Below are 24866 nucleotides of genomic sequence, written 5' to 3' on the forward strand. Positions count from 1 at the left end.
TTCCATCGCCAACGTCCATACCATGTTGAATACACCGGTTCTCGTCCGATCACCGAAGTCAAGCAACATCGGGCGTGGTCAGTACTTGGATGGGTGACCGCCTGGGAACACCACGTGATGTTGGCTTTTTGCTTTGTTTTCTTTTGGTAACTTGTGACGACACGCAGATTTTCTCCGTGCAATTTTTTTTTTTTTTTTTTCCTACCTAAGCTGAGAGCCTTGAGAGGCTATGTCAGCGTAACCCTAACTTTTGTAGGTGAGCTCACGGGGCTCAAACCTGATGACGTTGCTAACACGAACCCTAGCAAGAGCCGTGCTTCGCAGAATCTACCACCGGATCTGAAACGCGACCCACTGAGAAGATACGGCGAGAAACTCAGTGGGCTGTGTCTGGGAGTTAATTTACTCGTCGAGCCCTTCGTCGCAAGCGACGGGTTCGACGAGAACGGTGACCGGTGCTTGAAGTACCTAGAAGCACCGTTAGTGGATCGGGAGGATCCGAGATGACGTGTTTTGGGCAACGTCGACTGCTTTCCATTCTGTCCGCAGGATCGGGAATGATCCGTGCAATACGACCGTTTCATCGCCAACGTCCATACCATGTTGAATACACCGGTTCTCGTCCGATCACCGAAGTCAAGCAACATCGGGCGTGGTCAGTACTTGGATGGGTGACCGCCTGGGAACACCACGTGATGTTGGCTTTTTGCTTTTTCTTTTGGTAACTCATAATAATACACTAAACTTACCGATGCTCTCAGCCACGCACTCTCACTTAAGTGGAGATGGGCCGGACACATCTCACGATACCCAGACAAAAGATGGACCATTGAAGCCACACGATGGAAAGGACCAATGGGGAAAAGGAATGTTGGTCGACAATTTTATTAAGACGATGGGCCGATGACATAACACACGTCGCAGGAAACGACTGGATAAAATCAGGCAAGGACAAGGAGTCATGGAAAAGGATGGAGGAGGCCTTTACCCAGATTGGGGTCCAAATCTCATAAATAGTACTAATATTAAATAATGAATTAATTATAAGTATGTAACCTTTTAATTTTAAACTACAACTTACTAACAATCATTGTGTTATAAATCGAGAGTGAGAATTGGATTAAATGGCTTTATTATTATTATTATTATTATTATTATATTAATAATACACTGATCTTCCTCGTGCAATACGACCGTTCCATCGCCAACGTCCATACCATGTTGAATACACCGGTTCTCGTCCGATCACCGAAGTCAACCAACATCGGGCGTGGTCAGTACTTGGATGGGTGACCGCCTGGGAACACCACGTGATGTTGGCTTTTTGCTTTGTTTTATTTTGGTAACTTGTGACGACACGCAGATTTTCTCCGTGCAATACGACCGTTTCATCGCCAACGTCCATACCATGTTGAATACACCGGTTCTCGTCCGATCACCGAAGTCAAGCAACATCGGGCGTGGTCAGTACTTGGATGGGTGACCGCCTGGGAACACCACGTGATGTTGGCTTTTTGCTTTGTTTTCTTTTGGTAAATTGTGACGACACGCAGATTTTCTCCGTGCAATACGACCGTTTCATCGCCAACGTCCATACCATGTTGAATACACCGGTTCTCGTCCGATCACCGAAGTCAAGCAACATCGGGCGTGGTCAGTACTTGGATGGGTGACCGCCTGGGAACACCACGTGACGTTGGCTTTTTGCTTTGTTTTCTTTAGGTAACTTGTGACGACACGCAGATTTTCTCCGTGCAATACGACCATTTCATCGCCAACGTCCATACCATGTTGAATACACCGGTTCTCGAGTCAAGCAACATCGGGCGTGGTCAGTACTTGGATGGGTGACCGCCTGGGAACACCACGTGACGTTGGCTTTTTGCTTTGTTTTCTTTAGGTAACTTGTGACGACACGCAGATTTTTTTCGTGCAACCCACGGTGACTAGCGTTGGGCACGAGTCTTCTCAGAAACTACTTGATATTGAAGTGGGCCCTCCAGTCGTAACCGAGATTAAAAAGCAATCACATCTCTAAAAACTGGCAAGGCTCCCGGTGGCGATGGCATTACGGCTGAAGTACTGAAGGCGGATGTTAATCTCACTACCCAGATTCTACACCCGCTGCTATCACTTATTTGGGAGCAGGAATACATACCAGCATCGTGGAAGGAAAGCGTTATCGTGAAACTACCAAAAAAGGGTGACCTTTCCTCGTGTGCCAACTGGAGGGGTATAAGCCTGCTACCAATTTGTTCAAAAGTTCTCGCGAAAATTTTGCTGATGAGGATGGCCAAAGTGGGTTGACAGTGAGCTCAGAGAAGAGCAGGCAGGGTTTAGACCAGAACGTTCATGCTCGGACCAAATAAACCTTTTACGAATGATCCTAGAACAATGTCAGGAGATGCAGTGTGAAGTTTTCACATTGTTTATCGACTTCGAAAAGGCTTTTGACAATGTCAGTTGGTCCAGCATTTGAACTGTTTTGAAGAAAAAAGGCGTGCCCGACAAGCTCATAAATGTCATAAAAGCCCTTTACTATGGATCGTCGTGTAGAGTACTCCACAGGGGAAAACTTACGGATAATATCGTGGTCACCGCAGGCGTCAAGCAAGGTTGCTTGCTGTCTCCCCTGCTCTTTATAATGGTGCTTGATGATGTGATGCGCAGAGTCACCTGTAAATGCCGACAAGGACTGCCTTGGACCGCGGATGAAGACCTAGAGGACATCGACTTTGCTGATGACATTTGCCTCCTAGCAATCAATCGGCAGCAGCTACAAAACAAAGCAGATGATCTAGTAGATGAAGCTGAAAAGGGCTGCGTATTAATTTCTCAAAAACAAAAGAAATGCGCATAAATACCACCGATTCGGCTCCTATGTCGATCAAAGGGAGGCAAATCGAGCAGGTGGGAAGCTTCTGTTATCTGGGCAGCATTTTGGACGATAGGGGAGGCACCGAGGCAGACATTGCGGCTCGTATAAATAAAGCCAGAGCCGCGCTTAGTTAACTTAGGCCAGTGTGGAGTTCCTCAACCTTAACAAGACGAACAAAGGTGAGGATCTTCTTCAACTCAAATGTAAAGTCTGTATTGCTGTACGGGAGCGAAACTTGGTTGGTTCGCAAGGACTTGATCAAAAAACTTCAAGTGTTTGTGAATAAGTGCCTGCGTCAGATTTTGAAAATCTTTTGGTCTGAGAAGATCACTAACGAAGAGCTGTGGTGGATCACTAAGCAGACACCAATGGAGAAGGAGATCCTTACGCGGAAGTGGCATTGGATTGGTCACACTTTGAGAAAGCCCGATACCCACCTATCAAAGAGAGCACTGATCTGGAAAGTGTCTGGCAAAAGGAAGAGAGGCCGCCCCAGAACAACTTGGCGTCGCTCGGTGGAGCAGGAGCTAGGGGTCTTGGGCACGACGTGGGAGGAGCTAGAACAGACTTCCCAAGACCGATATAAATGGAAAAAATTTATTCGAGCTCTACACCCCAGCAGAGGGTAAATAGGAAAGAATGATGATGATGAATACGACCGTTTCATCCCCAACGTCCATATGGGTGAACGCCTGGGAACACCACGTGATGTTGGCTTTTTGCTTTGTTTTCTTTTCGTAAATAGTGATGACACACAGATTTTCTTCGTATAATACGATCGTTTCGTCGCCAACGTCCATACCATGTTGAATACACCGGTTCTCGTCCGATCACCGAAGTCAAGCAACATCGGGCGTGGTCAGTACTTGGATGGGTGACCGCCTGGGAACACCACGTGATGTTGGCTTTTTGCTTTGTTTCCTTTTAGTAACTCCTGATGACGCAGATTTTCTTCGTGCAATACGATCGTTTTATCGCCAACGTCTTCTCGGATCCTCCCGATCCACTAACGGCGCTTTTAGGTACTTCAAGCACCAGTCACCGTTCTCGTCGAAACCGTCGCTTGCGACGAAGGGCTCGACGAGTAAATTAACCCTCAGACACAGCCCACTGAGTTTCTCGCCGGATTTTCTCAGTGGGTCGCGTTTCGGATCCGGTGGTAGATTCTGCGAAGCACGGCTCTTGCTAGGGTTCGTGTTAGCAACGTCGTCAGGTTTGAGCCCCGTGAGCTCACCTACTAATTAAGGTTACTCTGGAATAGCCTCTCAAGGCTACCAGCTTAGGTAGGAAAAAAAAAGTTGGCTTTTTGCTTTTTTTTTATTTTGGTAACTCGTGACGACACACAAATTTTCTTCGGGTATCATATATGCTATCGCCAATTTAATTAGTTATGTGTTTCTTAAATAATTGGGTTTGCACGCAAAATAGTAGATTTGTCACCAAAATGTAGTCACCAAATAATAGAAAATCAATTCCACAATAATCATGTATAAAATAAATTCCACAATAGTCACCAAATAATAAAATAATGAAGATATACCTAGTCAGGTCATAAATTCTGTCACATGTTTAATGTAAAATAATTGAAACAAGTTTATTCATTATGTAACCATTCATACACCAAAATGAACTTAACAAAACATAGATTCTTATGACACTAAAGTTTATTCAAAATGACCTCCGTGATTTTGAATACAGGCCTTCAATCTGCGCGGCCAGTCGTCTATCGCAGCACGAACGAGGTCTATGTCAATATCGGCGGCTGCCTTAATCAAGGATGTCTTGAGTGAGTCCAAATTGGGATGAGGCTTTGAGCACGCCTTTTCCTCCAAGTGTTGCCATATCTTGTAATCTAACGGATTCAAATCTGGACTGGAGGAGGGCCAGTCTTCGTGCCGGATGAAGTCGATTTCACGCGCCGCCAGCCAGTCTTGTGTGCTCTTCGCTCTATGAGCTGGCGCCGAATCTTGTTGGAATACCCAGTGCCTGTTATTGAACATGGTATGAGAAACAGGTTCCACAAGGTTCGTCAGGACTGTATTTTGATACACAACTGCATTCGTTTTTACACCTTTCTCACAAAAATGTACCTCTGTTAAGCCCCAATAAGAAACTCCCAACCATACCATGAGCGAGGATGGAAAATGACCTCGTTGGACACGCGGAATACGGTTGCTCGCTTCTTCACTACTGTGTGCATACACCTTATCATTTTGTTTGTTGTAGCTCTCTTCTACGGTAAAAATTTTTCATCCGAAAAAAGAATTTCCCGATATTTTTTTCCCGCGTACTGCTTCAACAAAGCGCGGCATCTCTTCAGTCTCAGGTCCATTAGTCGAGCATTCAAACGATGTCCTGTTTTTCTTCGATATGCCCGAAGCCCTAAGTCTTCATTTAACACCCTTTTCACCGTGGTTCTGCTTAACCCCATCTGAAGGGCCAACAGTTTCAGCTTACGTTTGGGATTTCTTTGAATTCGCGCCTTCACAGCTTTTATCACTGCTGGAGTCCTAACAGACCGAGGGCGACCACTTCTTGACCTGTCATCTACACTAGAGTCTTTATTGTATCGTTTGATGGTACGATAAACGAATCTTTTGGTTATATTCAAATTTTTCAGTATGTTAAAAATTTGAATTGGCGCGTAACCGCAACGATGCAACGCAATAACTGCAACACGGTCTTCTTTAAGCGTCCACTCCATATTAAAAAATGAGTAAAATTCTAAAAGTATACATTTTTATTTTCATGAACAATTCGAAATTCGAATTCAATAAATTTTTTTGTGGCCATTTGATCGAAGCCGATAAGCACATTTTTTGCTTCTGGTGTGGGGTTGGCCAGCTTTAAGCGTATGGTTAATCCGATAATATGTTTGCACATATAATTTTTGTAAAACGCAGGGCAGTTGCATTTCCCATGCATCCAATCAATATTGTGCGGTAGATCCACTCTCCGTTTGCTGAACCATTGGACTTTGTAGTCATCAAAATTTGTCCATGCATTTTCTAAGTTTTGTATTTTGTCTGCCTTACCAGCCGGTACGTCGTAGTGTTTAAAAGTATCGTCACTATACGTGAGTATTACTTCTTTGGGCAACTTCGCCCATTGGTAGGCTTCTATCCAGTTTTTCAGAGTCATAATTTTGTAATGTTGCAAATACTTCATCGACAGCTAACGACCATCCATTTACAAACTCTGAAGCAACTATCAAGAAAAGAGACAGTGGCAAACGTTCACGGAGCTAGTATTCATCTTTAATTACTCGGTTATGTTATTCTAATTATAACTTATTTTAAGTGAAATAGATGTTTTTTCTAATTGTCTCACTACTTACAGGAAAAATCTGTCGCGGATCATCTCCCAATTAAATTAATCTTAAGCAAGCAATGAATGAAATGTAATCAAATCTTAGCTGTATATTTATTTTTATTTTTGATGTTAATGCACTGTCGATTGCACCTATAATTGAGGTGACATCTGCCATGAACTTTTGTCAATTTGTCAATGTTTTGTATTGATGATCACTTTTTTGGTGCAACTTAATAAATAAATAATAATTATTAGTCACTGGTGAACCCATGTGAGCCAGCGCATCGTTTGATCTTACCTAGTTACCTACGACCCATTCGTTGAGGCCGGAAAGCGCGCCAATTTGTCTCTGAACATATTTTCATTAAAATTATAAATTGATTTATTAAATTGGTAACCAATAATATTATTTTAATAACTGAACGAAATAAACTGTAACTATTGTATTGGTGACAAAATAACAAATAAAAAGGAGTCGCAGTCACGGATCGATTATCGATTTTACACATAATAAATTATCAACATTAATTTGATAATTCATACCTGGGAACACTTTTTTTATCTGAGAATGAAAATGTTTCGTGGCGATAGATCTATTAAGTGTAGTAAGTATAATACAAATAATGACAAATAAAAATTTTGGTGACAAGAAATGTCTATTCCCCATTTTCTTCGTGCAATACGATCGTTTCATCGCCAACGTCCATACCATGTTGAATACACCGGTTCTCGTCCGATCACCGAAGTCAAGCAACATCGGGCGTGGTCAGTACTTGGATGGGTGACCGCCTGGGAACACCACGTGATGTTGGCTTTTTGCTTTGTTTTCTTTTGGTAGGTAACTAGTGACGACACGCAGATTTTCTCCGTGCAATACGACCGTTTCATCGCCAACGTCCATATGGGTTTTTTTTTCTTTTTTTATTGGTTAGATGGATCGACGAGCTCACAGCCCACCTGGTGTTAAGTGGTTACTGGAGCCCATAGACATCTACAACGTAAATGCGCCACCCACCTTGAGATATAAGTTCTAAGGTCTCAGTGTTGGTTTTTTTGCTTTGTTTTCTTTTGGTAACTCGTGATGACACACAGATTTTCTTCGTTCAATACGATCGTGTCATCGCCAACGTCCATACCATGTTGAATACACCGGTTCTCGTCCGATCACCGAAGTCAAGCAACATCGGGCGTGGTCAGTACTTGGATGGGTGACCGCCTGGGAACACCACGTGATGTTGGCTTTTTGCTTTGTTTTCTTTTAATAACTAGTGACGACACGCAGATTTTCTCCGTGCAATACGACCGTTTCATCGCCAACGTCCATACCATGTTGAATACACCGGTTCTCGTCCGATCACCGAAGTCAAGCAACATCGGGCGTGGTCAGTACTTGGATGGGTGACCGCCTGGGAACACCACGTGATGTTGGCGTTTTGCTTTGTTTTCTTTTGGTAACTAGTGACGGCACACAGCTTTTCACCCGTCATACGCGGCTTTTATCATTGACGTCCACCGCCCGGAAAAACCACAAAATGTTGACTTATTGCAGGTTTTAAAAGTAACTCAAGCAATATTAAGTTTTTATGAAAATATTCCATAAATAACACTACACTAACTAACTACAGTTCTTTTTCAATTTTTTTCTCATACGGCTGAACGAGCTCGCGGCCGACTTGGTGTTAAGTGGTTACCGGAGCCGATAAACTTCAACAAAAACGGAGGACAAGAACAACCCACCTTGAAAAATGCTCTGTGAGTCTTAGTAGATTAGTACTATCGCATTTTAGGTACTTGAACGCAAGCCATGAGAAAAGTCTACGTTCTTTACATAATCATCTCTTACAATGTCCTATCCATTGCTCAAATTTTTTACATTCTTCTTTCTTTGTACAGTCCATAATATTATGGAATTCGCTTCCCAAAGAAATCAGGATGACCAGCAATCGCTTTACTTTTAAACTCAAAGCTCGCGAATACATCCACAAAAAACTGGAAGAATCATCTCCAAACTAATTTATTTTATTTTTCAATTATTATATTATTATTTTTATACTTTTAGCCATTCTTAAATATAATACTAAATTGTGTACTTTCATGTGTGTTTATATATTATTACTTTACATGTATATTATATTGTGTGTAATTATGGTATAAATAGGTATATTAAATTGTAGTATGTTTATTTATGCATACAAAGACATATGTAATATATATAAGTACCTATATTTAACATTATGTGTATTGTATAATACTGAGATGTTATTTTAAGGAAGATTTTTGTTTTGATTTTGTTCTTTTTTTTGTTTTGTTGTTGTTGTTTGATATTCTTTTGTTAATGCACCTACCATGCATTATCTCTGCACCACCCTACGGTCGACTGGAAGAGAATGCCCATGGCATTAAGTCTGCCTGTGTACAAGTTTTGTTTTGTAAATAAAGTATAAAAATAAATAAATAAATAATAAAAATACTAGGGCTGCCCCACCCTTCAAGCGGGAGTATTTACTGCTTCTACGACTTATCATCTTTCTTACATTTATATTATGGTATCATTACTTTTATTTCTTTATCATTATTTTTAATTACACTACGTTCTAATTGTATTTTTTACAGATAGTGCCCGTGTAAAACCGAATGACTGTGAATCTCTCATCTCCGAAAATCAATCTGAATTATACAGATTATCGAACTGCGTTGAAAAATCATATAAATCGTATGAGACTTCGGAATTTTACAACTGGCACGCTCCGGAATTGTTTACACCTAACGACGCAGGGGTCGTGTACGTGTGCTCCAGAAGCGACGTTTATTCGCTCTGTTTGATTCTCTGGGAATGTTGTAACGGTGAGTTGAATGTAGTGGTCATTAATAAATGCTATGGCATTATTCGATCGCGACGGGGCAACGCAAAGCCGCCGTCGCCCAAAACATCTCTTGTCGAATCCGATGAGTCCGGATTCACTCTCGGTGCTTTTAGAACCCTCAAGCACCGGTCACCGTCCTCGTCGAACTGGTCGACTATGACGAAGAGTTCGACGAGCGAACTAACACATAGGCAGAACCCACTGAGTATCTCGCCGGATCTTTTCGGTGGGTCGCGATTCCGTTCCAGTAGTAGTACTACGTGCTGGGGATCGGGGTAAATAAAAATTCTGCCGAAGTATAAATTAAAACTTTATTCAACACTTAGAACACTCTAGAACACTAACATTCTTAATTTACTTCTTCCGCTTCGCTTCAAGTGATCCGTTCGATGTTAGTTCCGATTACTAACTGCTGCGTGCCATCTCTGCAACACTTTTATAGGCTATACGACATCCCTAGATTTATCGAGAACATTCTGGGCAAGTCGAGTAGCTTCGACGTGTGTTTCCGCTATCTGATAATAGATGGCGTTGTACTTTTCAATCTTATTTTGTAACATGATTGTGAAACATGGAATATTTCAACGTTAATTTCACCAACATCAGGACGCCCGGTTAACTTGAAAATATGTTTACCTATGACTAGGACTGATGACAATATCATAATTTTATTACTTTTGTTTAATTACCTGGTTCAGGAGGATCAGAACAAAAAATACTTTCAAATTCTGAATTCGGTTTGCGGTAAACTGTTTGGGGTTAGGTGCATTAAAAACTATGCTACCTTTTAGTTAGCTTGTTGTTTACGGTGGGATATACTCTAACGCACCATGGAAAGTTGTAATTGTTAACATACACCAAATTTATCGGAATGAATTAATTAAATTTTATTATGTGAAAAAGTCTGTGCCACTGGTTTTTGTGTTTTTATAAAAATCGTATGCTCAAAGAAGCGTTATGAAATGTATTTATTTGAATTTAGATTATATACATTATTTATTAACACTATATAATAAATCATAGTCATGTAAGCTTTTTGCTTTCAACTAACACATAATTTGACTGTCCAATTTATAGCATTACGACCTTGGAAGGACTTTAGCCGCGAAAAGCTGAAGGAACAGTACACGTTGTGGAAGTCCGGCGTTAACTTACCTAATGATGGAACTTATCCGGGTTGTCTGCTGGCGCTCCTGCAGAGTGGCTTGAAAGTACAAAGGAACGAACGCATCGACTTGGACACATTGCAAAAAACTTTGCAAAACGTAAAGGTAAGGTCCTAAGAATTGCGGTAAACTCTACTAATTTATACACTACCCCCAATAAACCGCCAGACTTCAAGATGTCAAAAGGTTCGTTTTAATTGTGTACATTGATGAACCGGGTCAATTCCAAGTAGTGATTCGTGCTAACGAACCTATAACGTCCGATATTGCGACGCGACACGGAACAAAGTTATTCTATTGTATCGAACTTTATCACATAAAGATAAAGCCATTTTGCCTTACCTAATCGCTGGGAACCTATTCCAACTATGCCACTGAGGTGATCTGAGAAGAAATTCATTTGGCTACTGTCGATGATACAATTGTCACGACCTATCTAGTCTCAGTTAATTTATACCGGACTATTTTTTACTACATAGGTATTGAGTTCGTATATGTACCAAAATTAAGTTTAAATATCAACGATTTTATAAATTACATGATATTATAATATTATTAAATATGTAATAAAAAATTGCTTAGTGATAAATATAAATACATACTATTATTTTTTTGTTAATAATGTTAAATCAACTTTTAACACCCGTTACTGCCCGCACGAATGGGTACCACCGCCCCGCCTATTCCTGTGTTGAAGCAGTAATGCGTTTCGGTTTGAAGGGTGGGGCAACCGTTGTTCTGTAAAAACTGAGATTTAGAACTCATAGATTTGATGAGTCGCGACTCATCTTTCGCGGCATTGAATTGTTTGGTCTTTGTGTTCCGGTGACTATTTAACACCAGGTGAGCTGAGAGCCAACGATTTCCTAATATCAATAAAAAATATACATGTATGTGTATAATACGACCGTTCCATCGCCAACGTCCATACCATGTTGAATACACCGGTTCTCGTCCGATCACCGAAGTCAAGCAACATCGGGCGTGGTCAGTACTTGGATGGGTGACCGCCTGGGAACACCACGTGATGTTGGCTTTTTGCTTTGTTTTCTTTTGGTAACTTGTGACGACACGCAGATTTTCTTCGTCCAATACGATCGTGTCATCGCCAACGTCCATACCATGTTGAATACACCGGTTCTCGTCCGATCACCGAAGTCAAGCAACATCGGGCGTGGTCAGTACTTGGATGGGTGACCGCCTGGGAACACCACGTGATGTTGGCTTTTTGTTGATTTCTTTGTTTCCCAATTTATTTGCAATCCAGAAGTTCCATTGTTTCATACTTTGTATATAGTCGGACATAATAGCGCGATGATTTACAAGATTTCAACTTCTATTACGAGTACTGGTTGTACAAATTTTTTTTAAAGAAATACTAGTAAATAATATTCTTACATAAACATTTATACCATTAAATATTTATTTATTTTTAGCGCGACCTGGATGACTTGGGTTACTTTATAATACCGGCACGGCTTCCTCACAAAAAGGCTACATTCAGCACTGCCGAATGGGAAACAGCATCACCTGCGGCTTCTGAATGTCAGAGTCCAAAAAACGTAGAACATAGAGCAGGTAAATAACATCATTATTTAACCGCATCAAATGCGGGTCATCAATTTCTGGCTGCGTGAGCCACTCGTACGCTCTGCGCATGCTTAACAAAACATCATTTTTGTTTGTTTAATATGTAGTTGTTTTTTTTAAAGCGTGAAATGTATGTTATTCGAACGCAATACGAGATTATTATTTTTATTGCTTAGATGTGTGGACGAGCTCACAGCCCACCTGGAGTTAAGTGATTACTGGAGCCCATAGACATCTACAGCGTAAATGCGCCACCCACCTTGAGATATAAGTTCTAAGATCTCAGTACAGTTACAACGGCTGCCCCGCCCTTCAAACCGAAACGCATTACTGCTTCACGGCAGAAATACACTCATTTGTTGAGACAGTGTGTTTTACAGTGGTATTGCCGACCTGCTAACTCACTGCCGATCGGCTCGTAGGGTATTGGAGCACGTTATGCGCTCCAGCAACCATTTATCACCAGACAGGTCGTGAGCTCGTCTGTCGGTACCGACAAAAAAAAACATGTTCTATCTATCTATATTATACTAGCTGACCCGGCAGACTTCGTAGCGCCTCAATCGATAAATAAAAGACCTAAACTTTTGTATAAAATAAACTTAAAACCAACAAAAGGAATTTAGTTTTAGGAGGATAATAAAGTGTTACGATAATTTACCGTTTTATTTTGATTAAATTTTCCATGAGTTCCTTTCGCAAAAAATACGAAATAGCAGTTTTATTGGCAAGAAAAGTGGCAAGTGTTGTACTATTTTGAAATCTAGACTAAGTGGGCCATCTTTCAAAAAAACTTGCCATAGGTAGTGTAGTACATTTTTTTCCAACGTAGAGTGTCAAAGTTGACTGACATAAATTTTATAAACCATAACTCGTCAAAATTTAATTTATTTTACTTAGTTAACAATGATTATTACTTTCATTTGTGGTTACGATTAATAGCACTGTTATTTGAGATAACATTATTAAAAAAATCACTGTAAAATTGTGAAAATTGCGATCACAGTACCTAAAAATGCGACCAAAGGTGTAAAATTTTTAACTTTTTCGAAAAATGTCTATCATCGCTTGACTAAGTGACATAGATTTTTTTCCTATTTTTTTCATAACTGGTATACCTTGGTCTCTCGCCCGGTACCAGGTTATCGTTGAGTTTTGGGACACCCTATATATAGATTATAATATATTAGAAACTGATATGCTAACCAAAGTACACCTTAACTCTACTGGTATACCGAGGTGTAAACGCATAGAAACGACAAAAAATTCCAGACACAAAGAAAAAATATAAAATCATTAATCAATAGAGACGCTGTAAATGTTTCGTAAAATATTTTTCAGTTGTTCACGACCGCCATGACAGTTCCACTGAGAGCAGCGAGAAAGAATGCACTCGAAGCGACGCCAGCCCCGTTTACGAAACCATCAAAAAAGATTACGAAGACCCAATATACTCGTACCCGGAAAAAAGTTTCGTAAACGACAAGAAGATGTCTTTACAATACGATCGTTTGTCGGAAAAGGGATTGTCTAGTGCGTGCTCGACACCGATCACTAAAATACGAGCAAGAATTAAAGACATCGGGACCCCCGGAACTCTGCATCGGAGCGATTCCACAGAGTACTGTAGCATATTCAGTCCGAATCGAACGGTCAATTTTGAACTCAACAACAATATAAATAGAGATCAAAGCGTCGAGCGCCCTCTCTCTAAGCTAAGTAAGAGCTTCACGCCACAGTCGTACAAGCCCTTACACATAAAAGTTCCAGAGTACAATTTCGATTCTATACGTCCTATTTTGAAAGAGCCCACCGGCTCTGAGCGCCCGTCGTACAATTTCGATATAAAAAACTACAGTTTGCCGACGACGCCTATAGCAAGGAGTACGAAGTTGAGAAGAAATGCTTGGCTTTCTGGGGACTTAAATATTTCCGATCGATGTTTCGAGAAATCAAAAGAGAACCTCTTAAAGTCAATGGATAAAGAAGGTTAGTAGTAACAAATAGTAATAATAATATCGAGGGGTGAAAGGCTATTTGGTTTAAGCGACATTTTGCAACTTTACAGGAGAATCATTTAAAGTTTAAAAGTTGGAAAAAATATCATAACAAAAAAACTTATTTGTATGAGGTAAACTTAATTGAAGTTTAATTAAAAACATCGAAACGATGATATTAATACCAAATAAAACGGACCTTTATTTACAAAAATAAATGTCGCGTCCGTCTGGAAACATAATACATATAATTATTGGCTTTTACTGTAGTATAATTTATACTCAAAATCACTTTATATTTTATTCTTTTTTAATTGATTTTCAAAACAGTTCGCTCAGCACCTGAAACTCCAGCCACGTCTGTATGTTCAATGTCGGAGAAACCATATTATTCTGAAAAAAGTAGTCCCGAAGAAGATAAAAATGAAAGGACTCCTGAGAGCGTGGATACCATTCGAGATTGCTTTACGGGACTTAAACGGTAGTTTACGTTCACTTGATTATATTTAATATAATTATTCAATTACATTTGTCTGCAAACGACTACCACCATGAGGGCCAACTAAAAAATGTTAGAACTGTGAAAAACAGGAATAAGGCTAAATGATCATTGTAATTTATTTTATAGCCATGCATACTAATTACTCCTAACTTAAAAACATTACCGCGTGAGAAGAATTGAGGCCTATAAAATCAAAGGCAGCTAAATCCAAGTCTGAAAAATATTCAGGTAAACTACAAAAATCGGCCCTAAACACGTCATTACGGATCCTCCCGATCCATCGAAGTACTGCTCTGCCAGTGTTAGCAACACTCCCGGTTTGCAAAGCTGAAATAACTTTGTTCGGATAGCTACGATATTCTTTATTTTAAAGCAGATTTATAAAGAATGGGAATATTGCTAATAATCTGAATTTAAAATGATAAAACTTCGTTTACATTTGAGTACAGAGTAAAAATAAAAATTTTGAACTGAATTTTCTAGAGATTTAGCTGCATTTGTTATAACATAAAAATACTAAAGCGTCTCCGAATAACTAAACAAGATGGGGCCATAGTTAATCCATTTTACTACATTAAGGCATTTAGCTGCCTTTGATTTTATACGCCTCAATTAGCCTTCGAATAAGAATCCACAAAATCAATTCAATTAGAGGTGACACACGTAAATTTTTCATATCTGACCAGTATAACAATTATTCATTAGATAGCGTAACTAAATAGGAGGTTTTGGGGGAGTCTGGTCTATGGGCATTGCTCCAAGAGCGACGACATAATATCATTTTTGTCTTCATTGTGTTTGACGTTACGATTCGAATAAAACTAAAATAAATACGTACATAACTATTTGTAAAACTCGTCTGCCGTGGAGGGCAGAAAAACATATATCTTTGCAGAAAAAATACACTAAATGCTAATAGATGGCGCTCTTATAAAAATTACCCACAATAGTTCATTTAAGCCATACTGACATTAAATCTACGTTCGATGGGAATTATAAAACGTTACACTCATTATTGTTTTTCTACTGGTGTTTTGTTACTGGTTGTAGGACCTCTTGTGAGTCCGCGCGGGTAGGTACCACCACTCTGCCTATTTCTGCCGTGAAGCAGTAATGCGTTTCGGTTTGAAGGGTGGGGTAGCCGTTGTAACTATACTTGAGACCTTAGAACTTATCAAGGTGGGTGGCGCATTTACGTTGCAGATGTCTATGGGCTCGAGTAACCACTTAACATCAGGTCCATCCATATAAGCAATAAAAAAAATAAAAAATCATAATTTATGTAATAATATTTTTCTTGTGTAAAAATTGTCGTTGTCCTCAGAATCGAACATCCACACGACTTTGTGTCGTCGGAGACGGACGAGACGTGTAGAGAACGAGCAAATTCATGGTCATTCAAATCGTCTTCCGAACGCGGCCCGAAATACAAAATAGAGGATGATTTATTGGCGAGAGTCAACGTCAAGCCGCTCGTCGCGATACACGAGCGATGGATATACGAGGCCAATAGGAAGAACAGCCGTTCGATGTCCTTACCAGAAGATAAAAGGTATGGGACACGCAAATATAATTTTGTTTATAAAATATAAAATATAAAAAAAAAAAAAACTGCATCAATTGTTTTAAAGTCCACATGGACTATTAAAATAGTGAGGATGGATTTGAAATGGCGCGTATTCAGTTAGTGGGATGAAAAAATAAATACATAAATAAAGGTAAAAAAAACACGCTTGTATAGCAAGCCGATTCAAAAAAGTATGTGTAATCTTTTATCCTGGTGATCTACGTCAGGACATTAATACATTAATCTTAAATACAACAAATATAACATATTTTTCTGTACGACTATCGTTCCTTGAATAGAAAAATATTAATGTTCATCTAGTGGAAGTTGGTGAAAATTACGCTCAAAGATTCCATTACATATACAGAGACCAATCGTTCTAATTAAAGTATGTAAAATAAATAACAATATTTTAACATTATTAATATGTACATACCTAACCTAAATTAATATACTTACTATCTCAGTTTATGATAAATTTATCGCCAACGTCCATACCATGTTGAATACACCGGTTCTCGTCCGATCACCGAAGTCAAGCAACATCGGGCGTGGTCAGTACTTGGATGGGTGACCGCCTGGGAACACCACGTGATGTTGGCTTTTTGCTTTGTTTTCTTTTGGTAACTTGTGACGACACGCAGATTTTCTCCGTGCAATACGACCGTTTCATCGCCAACGTCCATATGGGTAACCGCCTGGGAACACCACGTGATGTTGGCTTTTTGTTTTGTTTTCTTTTGGTAAATAGTGATGACACACAGATTTTCTTCGTGCAATACGATCGTTTCATCGCCAACGTCCATACCATGTTGAATACACCGGTTCTCGTCCGATCACCGAAGTCAAGCAACATCGGGCGTGGTCAGTACTTGGATGGGTGACCGCCTGGGAACACCACGTGATGTTGGCTTTTTGCTGTGTTTTCTTTGGTAACTCGTGACGACACAATGATGTTGTTTTGTTTGAGCATTGTGCAATACGATCTTTTCATCGCTAACGTACTTGGATGGGTGACGCCTGGTAACACCACGTGATGTTATATTTAAGTTATATTTAGAATTTTTAAACCCATATATTGTAGTATTACTTTCCAGTATTTAAAATATTTCGTAATCGTTTGCTATTGTAGGTGTCAAATTCCGGCCGTCAAACCGGCGTCCCACTGCGTAGACACTCTGCAGAAGTCTCTGCCACAGCTGAATCTGAAGAAGTCTGGTACTAAAATATATAGGTCTTGCGCTGCCTCTCCGAATAGTAATACTAAAAACGGTAAGAGTTTAAAAAATGTTTTTATCTTACACTAGCTGACCCGACAGACTTCGTAGTGCCTCAATCGAGAAATAAAAAAGACCTAAAGTTTTGTATAAAATAAACTTAAAACAAACAAAACGAATCCGTCCGAACGGGGGACATCATCAAAGGAAAAAAAAATTGTTATTTTATTTCATTCCGAGCATTTTCATATTTATCTACCTTTTAAACCTTCTCTGGACTTCCACAAATAATTCAAGACCAAAATTAGCCAAATCGGTCCAGCCGTTCTCGAGTTTTAGCGAGACTAACGAACAGCAATTAATTTTTATATATATAGATATAGAATATAGATAATATAATTGACAGCATACAGCACAATGTCAATTGACGAGCCTGACAGCATGTGCTGAGGAATAAACACAACGTGACAGCGCCCACGTTGACTGTATAGGCTGCTTACTACATAACATCAGACTGGCCGTCACCTCGCCAGACTAGCATTTTTGAAATATATTAGTCCATACCGTTTTCGTTTCGGATATAATTCAGTAATAGACTGTACGCGTTGAATTTTGTTCCGTAAATCTTTCTACTTGCATGGGGTACTAAATGAAATAAATATTTTCCATGCAACCCGTGATCGAACACAGTGGAACAGGAAACAATGTAGGGAACAATGTAGAAGTATATCGAAATTATATTATTTTGACCCTTTAACAAGAGTGAAATAATTTGTGATCGCATGCTCTGTTATTATGTAAACGTTTAAAAATTATCTTTAAACAAAAGAACAAAACAAATGTTTTTTTAAATACAAAACTGACAAGGCCCACATATTTATAAGGATTTCATTTCTAACATAATACTATGAAATTGCTTATTGTTAATTATAAATGCCGTTTTGAATTTGCAGATGTTCAGTGGGAGCAATTCTGTCAAGCGCGGGACGCGATATCCAAGAATGTTTCTTTCCTGCAGAAGGAATCTGATCGATCACTTGTACAAAGACGGGATTCTAGTAATACGTAAGTATAGAGAATAAATACAAAAATTTCGTGGCAAATTCATTGTTAATTCATACTTAGCCTAATAATTAGAGTGTGATAGATCCTACATCCTAGGATTATCGCACCTTTTTATTTTAATATTGTGTTTAACGTATTAAATCGTTGATGCGAAAATCTAGTTACACAGTAAAATTCAAAGTGAATACATATTTAGTTTTAAAAAGTAGGTAACATGTAATCTAGGAAATAACACTTCAAAATATTCAAATGGTCTACCGCCAACGTCCATACCATGTTGAATACACCGGTTCTCGTCCGATCACCGAAGTCAAGCAACATCGGGCGTGGTCAGTACTTGGATGGGTGACCGCCTGGGAACACCACGTGATGTTGGCTTTTTGCTTTGTTTTCTTTTGGTAGGTAACTAGTGACGACACGCAGATTTTCTCCGTGCAATACGACCGTTTCATCGCCAACGTCCATACCATGTTGAATACACCGGTTCTCGTCCGATCACCGAAGTCAAGCAACATCGGGCGTGGTCAGTACTTGGATGGGTGACCGCCTGGGAACACCACGTGATGTTGGCTTTTTGCTTTGTTTTCTTTTGGTAACTTGTGACGACACGCAGATTTTCTCCGTGCAATACGACCGTTTCATCGCCAACGTCCATACCATGTTGAATACACCGGTTCTCGTCCGATCACCGAAGTCAAGCAACATCGGGCGTGGTCAGTACTTGGATGGGTGACCGCCTGGGAACACCACGTGATGTTGGCTTTTTGTTTGTAGGTCCTCATAAACCAATATTTTTTATATTTTATCTATTTACTATATAGGTGCCTATTTATTTTCAGATCCATAGAAGAGAAATATGAAAGAAAGATAGACCAGGCGACGGACACGAACGGCATCGAGGATTTTATAAGGGACATGATCCGCAAGGAATTCAAACACTTGCTCCACGAACTATCCGACGACGCGTCCACTACGTCAGCGAACCGACACGAAGACATCCTCACCAAGGGCGTCATTGAATCTCTGAACGGCGCCGAAGACGACAAAACCACAAAAAGGGAACCGATCAAATCGTTTTCGCGAGTCAAAATCAACGGGAACAATAAACCGCTTCTACAGATCACCTTCAGCCGCTCGGGCGAGAACAGTCTGCAGGTCCTGGACAACTGCGTCAACGTGACCGTCTGCGACACCGGCTCGCCCAGGGACGCGCCCGCCGACGACGTGCACCTCAACTCACTGAAGAGGTGTCAGGCTTTCAACGCTATTCAGGTGAGGCAACCCTATTCGCTTCAGTACGGGACCGCTCTAAAGCCTTGTTCGGACTAGGCGAGTATTTTAGTCGAGTACCGAGTAATTTAGTAGCTAAATGTGTCTGAACACCAAAAGTTTAGTCGAGTAGGTTAGTAAATAATTTAGTAAAGCCAATCCATTTTGTTCTATTTTATCGGGCGAGTAGCGCCTCCCACCACGCGTCCTTGCTCACTGGCTCACTGACTAAACAAGTCCGAACCTGTTGATTACTCGAGTTCATTAGTAGCGCTTCTCAAATGGAACTTTCGGACATTCTTAAACTATCAAAGTATTCTTTGGGATCTCTTCCAATGCTAATTCTTTCAGAAGACATTTATCTCTTCAATCGATCCATTTTCGTACCTATAACTTATTTTTCATAATCACAGAAATTTGCTCGTCCACCTTTTCTAAAATAGCCATTACGATTAGCTTAATCAGTTTATTCACTCTATTGCGTTGCAGTCTGTTCATCCTGCAAAACACCACTCACTTGTGTACTCTAGTGGACCGTAATGCGAACGATTTCTGTGCAGTAGCGAGTAGTTTAGCCACTAAATTACTCGGTACTCGACTAAAATACTCGCCTAGTCCGAACAAGGCTTTAGCGTCCGAAATGTCAATATCACCTAGGGCTTACAGCCCAGGGCGGGCCTTAGCCTGGTCCAGTATGTCTCCCCAGACTGCTCTGCTCAGGGCTTTCTCCTTCCAGTTCTTGACACCGATAACTTTGAGGTCGTGCTCTACGCCATCGCCACTTTTACGGCCCTCTAGTTTGCCATATAGTAGGTATTTAGGAAATTGTGTCTTGGCATTCTGGTCTCCTCCATTCGAACTACATATCCTGCCTATCGTAGGCGTCGAAACGTTCCTAATAATAAAATCGAAACAATTAATTGAAAAATTAAAAAATTTCAATGACCCAAAAATTGAACGATTTTATACAGTGTTTGTAACAAGAAATAATTTCCAAATTTATTACCTGTTTATTCCGGTTTATATTTGAAACGGTCGGATTCATTTGGATACCCTTCAGACCGAAACGCGTGACTACTGCTACGTAACAGAGAGGGTAGCACCTACCCGTGTGGCCACACAATACGCCTTGCCACGCTATAATCCCAGTAGGCGTCTTCAGAGCGCTGGTGCAATACACGAGAACGCTGTGGCCCTTTCTCCGATCAATCCACGGTAAATAATCTAATGTTTCGATAATTTTTTGCAGGAAGCAAGAAGTACAGAAGATTTGTACATAGACGACGATCTATCGACGCAGATGCAGGAGAACTTCGGCGGACGGGTCAAGCTGATCCCCCTGCACGGGTCCTTGCACGAGATCCTGTGCGAGAAGGAAGACGACTGCTGCCTGATCAAAGTGAAGCAGGAAAACGGATGCGACTCCATATACTTCCGCTGCGACAATTCCGACACCGAGTCCAGGGACGCCATTGACGGGACGCAAGACACGGTCGTCTTCAAGCGGAGCATCTCTCTCATAGAAGAACGAATACAGAGGGTGCCCAAAGAGAAACGGGCCCCCACGCCGATACTGCAAAGGAAAGCTAAACCGGACAAGGCACGACCCAAATCAGAAATATTTATTCCCATCAAAAGGGAGTCTCGCGCCATGAGCAACAGCAGTCCCTCGCTGTGCGCGCGAGATGACAAGGACGAGGTTGAGGTCAACATCGAGAACGCGATGTGCTACCAGGACTCTTCGTCCGACGAGTGTCTCAAATGTCAGGACAATGACGACTTCGAATTTCTCGAGCGAAAAATCGAAGAGGACATCGCCAACAACCTGTCTTCGCTCGCTTGCGGGTGCCTAGAGAAAATATCCGAAGAGAATCTCTCCGTTTTTAACGAAGATTTGGGTGATAAAGAGTGATCGTCCCCTTAAAATTTACAATCTTGGTGAAACGTGAAATTATTTATTTAACAGTGTGATCTGCATCTTTTGTTTACAATTTCTTATTTATTTTTTACTAAATTTAGTTTTTAAACTGTATCTTCGAAACAGTCGAACTTTGACTAACCTTGGAAACCATTCACTTTCCATCTTTATTTAATTTTCAATATTGAACACATTTTAACATACGTCACAAGCGATTTGAACACTATTCTCGTAAGAAATTAACAAAAACAAAAGTATTATGTATTCCGTCCAAATGTTCAATTAATTTTAGAGTACATATTAATTGTTTTTTTTTTTAATAAGAACGAGATAAAATTTTCTTATTACATTATATAAAGTCCGTTATTAAGTGAACCCAAAGACTATATTCGTTTTCCGTTCGTTTTTTAAGTTTTAATTATTTTAGTGACTAGAGTACAAGGCTACGTGATTTTAGATTAAGTGGCGCGATCATTCCACTGTTGTGATTTTAATAACTTAATTAAATGTCGTTTAGAGACTCTGCGGAAAGCCAGGCCTTATTAAAAAATTGTTACATAAAGTTTATTGAAATAATGAACAGCCCCACCATTGCCTTCAATTGTAAAACTCTGTTTTTCAATAATTGCATTCATTTGCTAATAAGTAAATAAATACTAGCTGAGCTGCATAAAAAAGACCAAAGTTTATTAAAAATGGTAGTTTATAGATTATAACTATATTATCGAATTTCATTAATTTGATATGTTGATTTTAAAAGCGTTGTATTTTTATTAGTTTATATTATCGAAGAATTGCACTTTTATAGTTTTATTTTGTTGGTTAAACGTGTAATTGATTTTAGATGTTGAAATAAAAGTTTTGTAATTATTTTGATGTATTACTTTATATCATTTTCGGAAATCAGTTCGGAAATTGCGGAATCGGAAAGGTGTCAAGGGTCCTGTAATGATAGCTTCTAATCTGATGATACTTGATCTACAATGTGTAATTTCTGGAAAAATCCAGGAAACAGCCTAGTTCTGCCGTTGTGAAATTAAATATGCATTGCCATGCCACTCCCTCATGTCTCCGTGCTACTCTTTTCATCTATTAATAACTGGATGTCGTAAAACTTTATTGTGATAGGTCGATAGATCGGAATAGAACTCACGACTGCCTGGGGACACCACGTGATGTTGGCTTTTTGCTTTGTTTTCTTTTGGTAATTCGTGACGACACAGATAATGTTCGTGCAATACGACCATTTCATCGCTAACGTCCATACCAGCGGTTATGTTATGACCTGGTAACTAAGATCCAGGGTCAAGTCTTATTTTAACTTTAATGAAAACTTTTTTATATGAAAAATGATACTGGGAACACCACGTGATGTTGACTTTTTGCTGTTTTATTTTAGGAACTTGTGACGACACACTGATCTTGTTCGTGCAATACGATCATTTCATCGCCAACGTCCATACCATGTTGAATACACCGGTTCTCGTCCCCTCACCGAAGTCAAGCAACATCGGGCGTGGTCAGTACTTGGATGGGTGACCGCCTGGGAACACCACGTGATGTTGGCTTTTTGCTTTGTTTTCTTTTGTTTTTTTTAAGCGATTATTTATTATGACCTAGTAACTAAGACCAAGGGTCAAGTCTTGTTTTAATTTTAATGAAAACCATTTTATATGAAAAACTAGCTGACCCGGCAAACGTTGTTTTGCCATGTATATTATTTCTAGGAAACATTTTTTTAGTACAATAAAAATAACCACGGAATAGATAAATAACTCTCTACTATAAGTGTGCGGGGATATATTTATAATTGAAAGCATTATCTATGTATTAATACGTGAAGCAAAAACTTTGTATCCCTTATTACGAAAATTGTGCGGACGGAGGCTTATGAAATTTCTCACACTATTACGGTATAGAGAATATAGTGAAGGAGTGCATAATGCTATTTTTTTTTTAATTATGCATTAATTATACCTTAAATCAATAAAAAAACATTACACACGCTACCATGTATTTGACACAAACAGAGTAACATCAGATTTTTTATTATAAAGCATGACAAATAAAAATAAAAATGAAAATCTTGCCGAAAAAATTAAAGTTTATAATTAACAAATACAAAAAAAGGGGTTGATCGTAGAGGGGTGAAAAATTCACAGTAATATGATTTTTTTTATTCTAAGTCATGACATAATAAAAACAAAATTCTTGCAAAAAAAAAAGTATTAAATTAATTATTAAATAAATATTATTTAAAAAATTCAATTTAGGGGTGGACCACCCTTAACATTTAGGGGGATGAAAAATAGATGTTGTTCGATTCTTCACCTTGGCCGATATGCACGCTAAGATTCACGAAAATCGGTCGAGCCGTTTCGGAGGAGTTCAATCACGCACACCGTGACATGAGAATTTTATATATTAAAATTATTAGATGATACTGGGAACACCACGTGATGTTGACTTTTTGCTGTGTTTTCTTCGATCAACAATAGTAACTAGATTTCGGGTCGGTGCATAAAATCCGTCTCGTCAAATAACAGCGCACTTGAAATGTGAGCTCTTATTTTGTTTAGTTCACTTCAAACACAGCCAATGTCAACCCGTCTCACAATACCGCAGTGTGTATTCAAAAGTTGCAAAAATAAGGCCCGAAAAAGCAATTTAACGACCGGAGTATCTTACTTTCGGTAAGTACATGAAGTATAAACTATATTGTAAGCTTTAAACTTATAAATAATATTAAATTTTGAACAAAATTACCGATTTTTAACCACCGCTACAAATGTTGGCCAAGGCTCGGCCAACACATGGACAAACTTTTGCTTAACAGAACAGTAAATGCATGGAGTAGATTTGTGTTGTAATAATTTATTTAAATTTGTTAGCAGCACTTCAAAATTAGTTGGTTAAAATTGGTTAATGCTGCTTTTGTGTCTGTTTGTTGGACTCTCATTAGATACTTAGCTTTCCATTTTTATTTTAGCTTTCCTAGCAATCACGTGTGCAGAATGGATCTCGATTGTCGCCAGAGAAACAAGAGATGACTTTTATAAGCCATCTAAGAACTCCGCTTATTGACACTGGACATCTTTGCCTTCCGTGCTCACAGCTACTGAAATGTGGCCGAAACATTGTAATAAAAATACCACGCTTGAAACCGTTTAAACGTTGTTTTATTATGTGCACTGGTCGCGAAAACTTAAAAATATATATTACACAAAAACGTAACGCTAATAAAATAATAAGTAATGTATAGATACTAACAAACATACATTTCCAAAACATAAAAAGTAAACAACTAAACTTTTACTTTAATTCATTAATAAATTATTTTAGTGTTAAGCGCGACTCCCTTACCTCCTGTAGTAAATAGAAATCGGCATTTCAAGAAGCAAAAATAAATAAAGCAAAACGATGTTAGTTCTCAGAGCAATTAAGGGAAAAGTTACTTTATTTGTTGCAGCTTAAGATTGATTTAACATTAAAAGTTGTTTAAAATATGTCTTTTTATTGGT

At 39.3% G+C, this 24866-nt stretch overlaps 1 protein-coding gene, 1 long non-coding RNA gene, 17 other non-coding genes and 1 pseudogene across 25 annotated transcripts in view; all 20 read left to right on the forward strand.

The window, feature by feature from the left end:
* The window catches only part of LOC101744858 (uncharacterized), a 41265-nt gene extending 19050 nt beyond the window's left edge, over window positions 1-22215 (forward strand). For all 7 annotated transcript variants that reach the window (XM_062674750.1, XM_004929657.5, XM_021350242.3 and 4 more), the window contains 10 exons: window positions 8804-9034; window positions 10132-10325; window positions 11657-11798; window positions 13152-13799; window positions 14138-14288; window positions 15634-15861; window positions 17009-17148; window positions 18047-18158; window positions 18998-19430; window positions 20677-22215. In XM_062674750.1, coding sequence (XP_062530734.1) covers window positions 8804-9034; window positions 10132-10325; window positions 11657-11798; window positions 13152-13799; window positions 14138-14288; window positions 15634-15861; window positions 17009-17148; window positions 18047-18158; window positions 18998-19430; window positions 20677-21339 — 2942 coding nt within the window. In that variant the 3' untranslated portion in view covers window positions 21340-22215. The remainder of the gene's footprint in view (window positions 1-8803; window positions 9035-10131; window positions 10326-11656; window positions 11799-13151; window positions 13800-14137; window positions 14289-15633; window positions 15862-17008; window positions 17149-18046; window positions 18159-18997; window positions 19431-20676) is intronic.
* Window positions 8-126, forward strand: LOC119630159 (5S ribosomal RNA). The gene has a single exon (XR_005245945.1). It is a non-coding gene; the product is annotated as a 5S ribosomal RNA (ribosomal RNA).
* Window positions 586-704, forward strand: LOC119630160 (5S ribosomal RNA). The gene has a single exon (XR_005245946.1). It is a non-coding gene; the product is annotated as a 5S ribosomal RNA (ribosomal RNA).
* Window positions 1204-1322, forward strand: LOC119630192 (5S ribosomal RNA). Its single transcript, XR_005245978.1, has one exon. It is a non-coding gene; the product is annotated as a 5S ribosomal RNA (ribosomal RNA).
* LOC119630161 (5S ribosomal RNA) lies at window positions 1394-1512 on the forward strand. Its single transcript, XR_005245947.1, has one exon. It is a non-coding gene; the product is annotated as a 5S ribosomal RNA (ribosomal RNA).
* LOC119630177 (5S ribosomal RNA) lies at window positions 1584-1702 on the forward strand. The gene has a single exon (XR_005245963.1). It is a non-coding gene; the product is annotated as a 5S ribosomal RNA (ribosomal RNA).
* LOC119630204 (5S ribosomal RNA) lies at window positions 1774-1880 on the forward strand (annotated as a pseudogene).
* LOC119630162 (5S ribosomal RNA) lies at window positions 3667-3785 on the forward strand. Its single transcript, XR_005245948.1, has one exon. It is a non-coding gene; the product is annotated as a 5S ribosomal RNA (ribosomal RNA).
* Window positions 6886-7004, forward strand: LOC119630163 (5S ribosomal RNA). The gene has a single exon (XR_005245949.1). It is a non-coding gene; the product is annotated as a 5S ribosomal RNA (ribosomal RNA).
* Window positions 7313-7431, forward strand: LOC119630164 (5S ribosomal RNA). Its single transcript, XR_005245950.1, has one exon. It is a non-coding gene; the product is annotated as a 5S ribosomal RNA (ribosomal RNA).
* LOC119630185 (5S ribosomal RNA) lies at window positions 7503-7621 on the forward strand. The gene has a single exon (XR_005245971.1). It is a non-coding gene; the product is annotated as a 5S ribosomal RNA (ribosomal RNA).
* LOC119630165 (5S ribosomal RNA) lies at window positions 11138-11256 on the forward strand. The gene has a single exon (XR_005245951.1). It is a non-coding gene; the product is annotated as a 5S ribosomal RNA (ribosomal RNA).
* On the forward strand, window positions 11328-11446 carry LOC119630167 (5S ribosomal RNA). Its single transcript, XR_005245953.1, has one exon. It is a non-coding gene; the product is annotated as a 5S ribosomal RNA (ribosomal RNA).
* On the forward strand, window positions 16361-16479 carry LOC119630168 (5S ribosomal RNA). Its single transcript, XR_005245954.1, has one exon. It is a non-coding gene; the product is annotated as a 5S ribosomal RNA (ribosomal RNA).
* LOC119630169 (5S ribosomal RNA) lies at window positions 16671-16789 on the forward strand. The gene has a single exon (XR_005245955.1). It is a non-coding gene; the product is annotated as a 5S ribosomal RNA (ribosomal RNA).
* On the forward strand, window positions 18418-18536 carry LOC119630170 (5S ribosomal RNA). The gene has a single exon (XR_005245956.1). It is a non-coding gene; the product is annotated as a 5S ribosomal RNA (ribosomal RNA).
* Window positions 18612-18730, forward strand: LOC119630171 (5S ribosomal RNA). Its single transcript, XR_005245957.1, has one exon. It is a non-coding gene; the product is annotated as a 5S ribosomal RNA (ribosomal RNA).
* Window positions 18802-18920, forward strand: LOC119630172 (5S ribosomal RNA). Its single transcript, XR_005245958.1, has one exon. It is a non-coding gene; the product is annotated as a 5S ribosomal RNA (ribosomal RNA).
* A 579-nt stretch (window positions 22216-22794) lies between the features above and the next one.
* LOC119630202 (5S ribosomal RNA) lies at window positions 22795-22913 on the forward strand. Its single transcript, XR_005245988.1, has one exon. It is a non-coding gene; the product is annotated as a 5S ribosomal RNA (ribosomal RNA).
* Window positions 22914-22943: 30 nt separating this feature from the next.
* Window positions 22944-24742, forward strand: LOC134200880 (uncharacterized). Its single transcript, XR_009975977.1, has 2 exons — window positions 22944-24038; window positions 24335-24742. It is a non-coding gene; the product is annotated as an uncharacterized LOC134200880 (long non-coding RNA).
* The last annotated feature ends 124 nt before the right edge of the window (window positions 24743-24866 follow it).

The sequence above is a fragment of the Bombyx mori genome, chromosome 21 (assembly GCF_030269925.1).
Source record: "Bombyx mori chromosome 21, ASM3026992v2".
Taxonomy (NCBI): domain Eukaryota; kingdom Metazoa; phylum Arthropoda; class Insecta; order Lepidoptera; family Bombycidae; genus Bombyx; species Bombyx mori.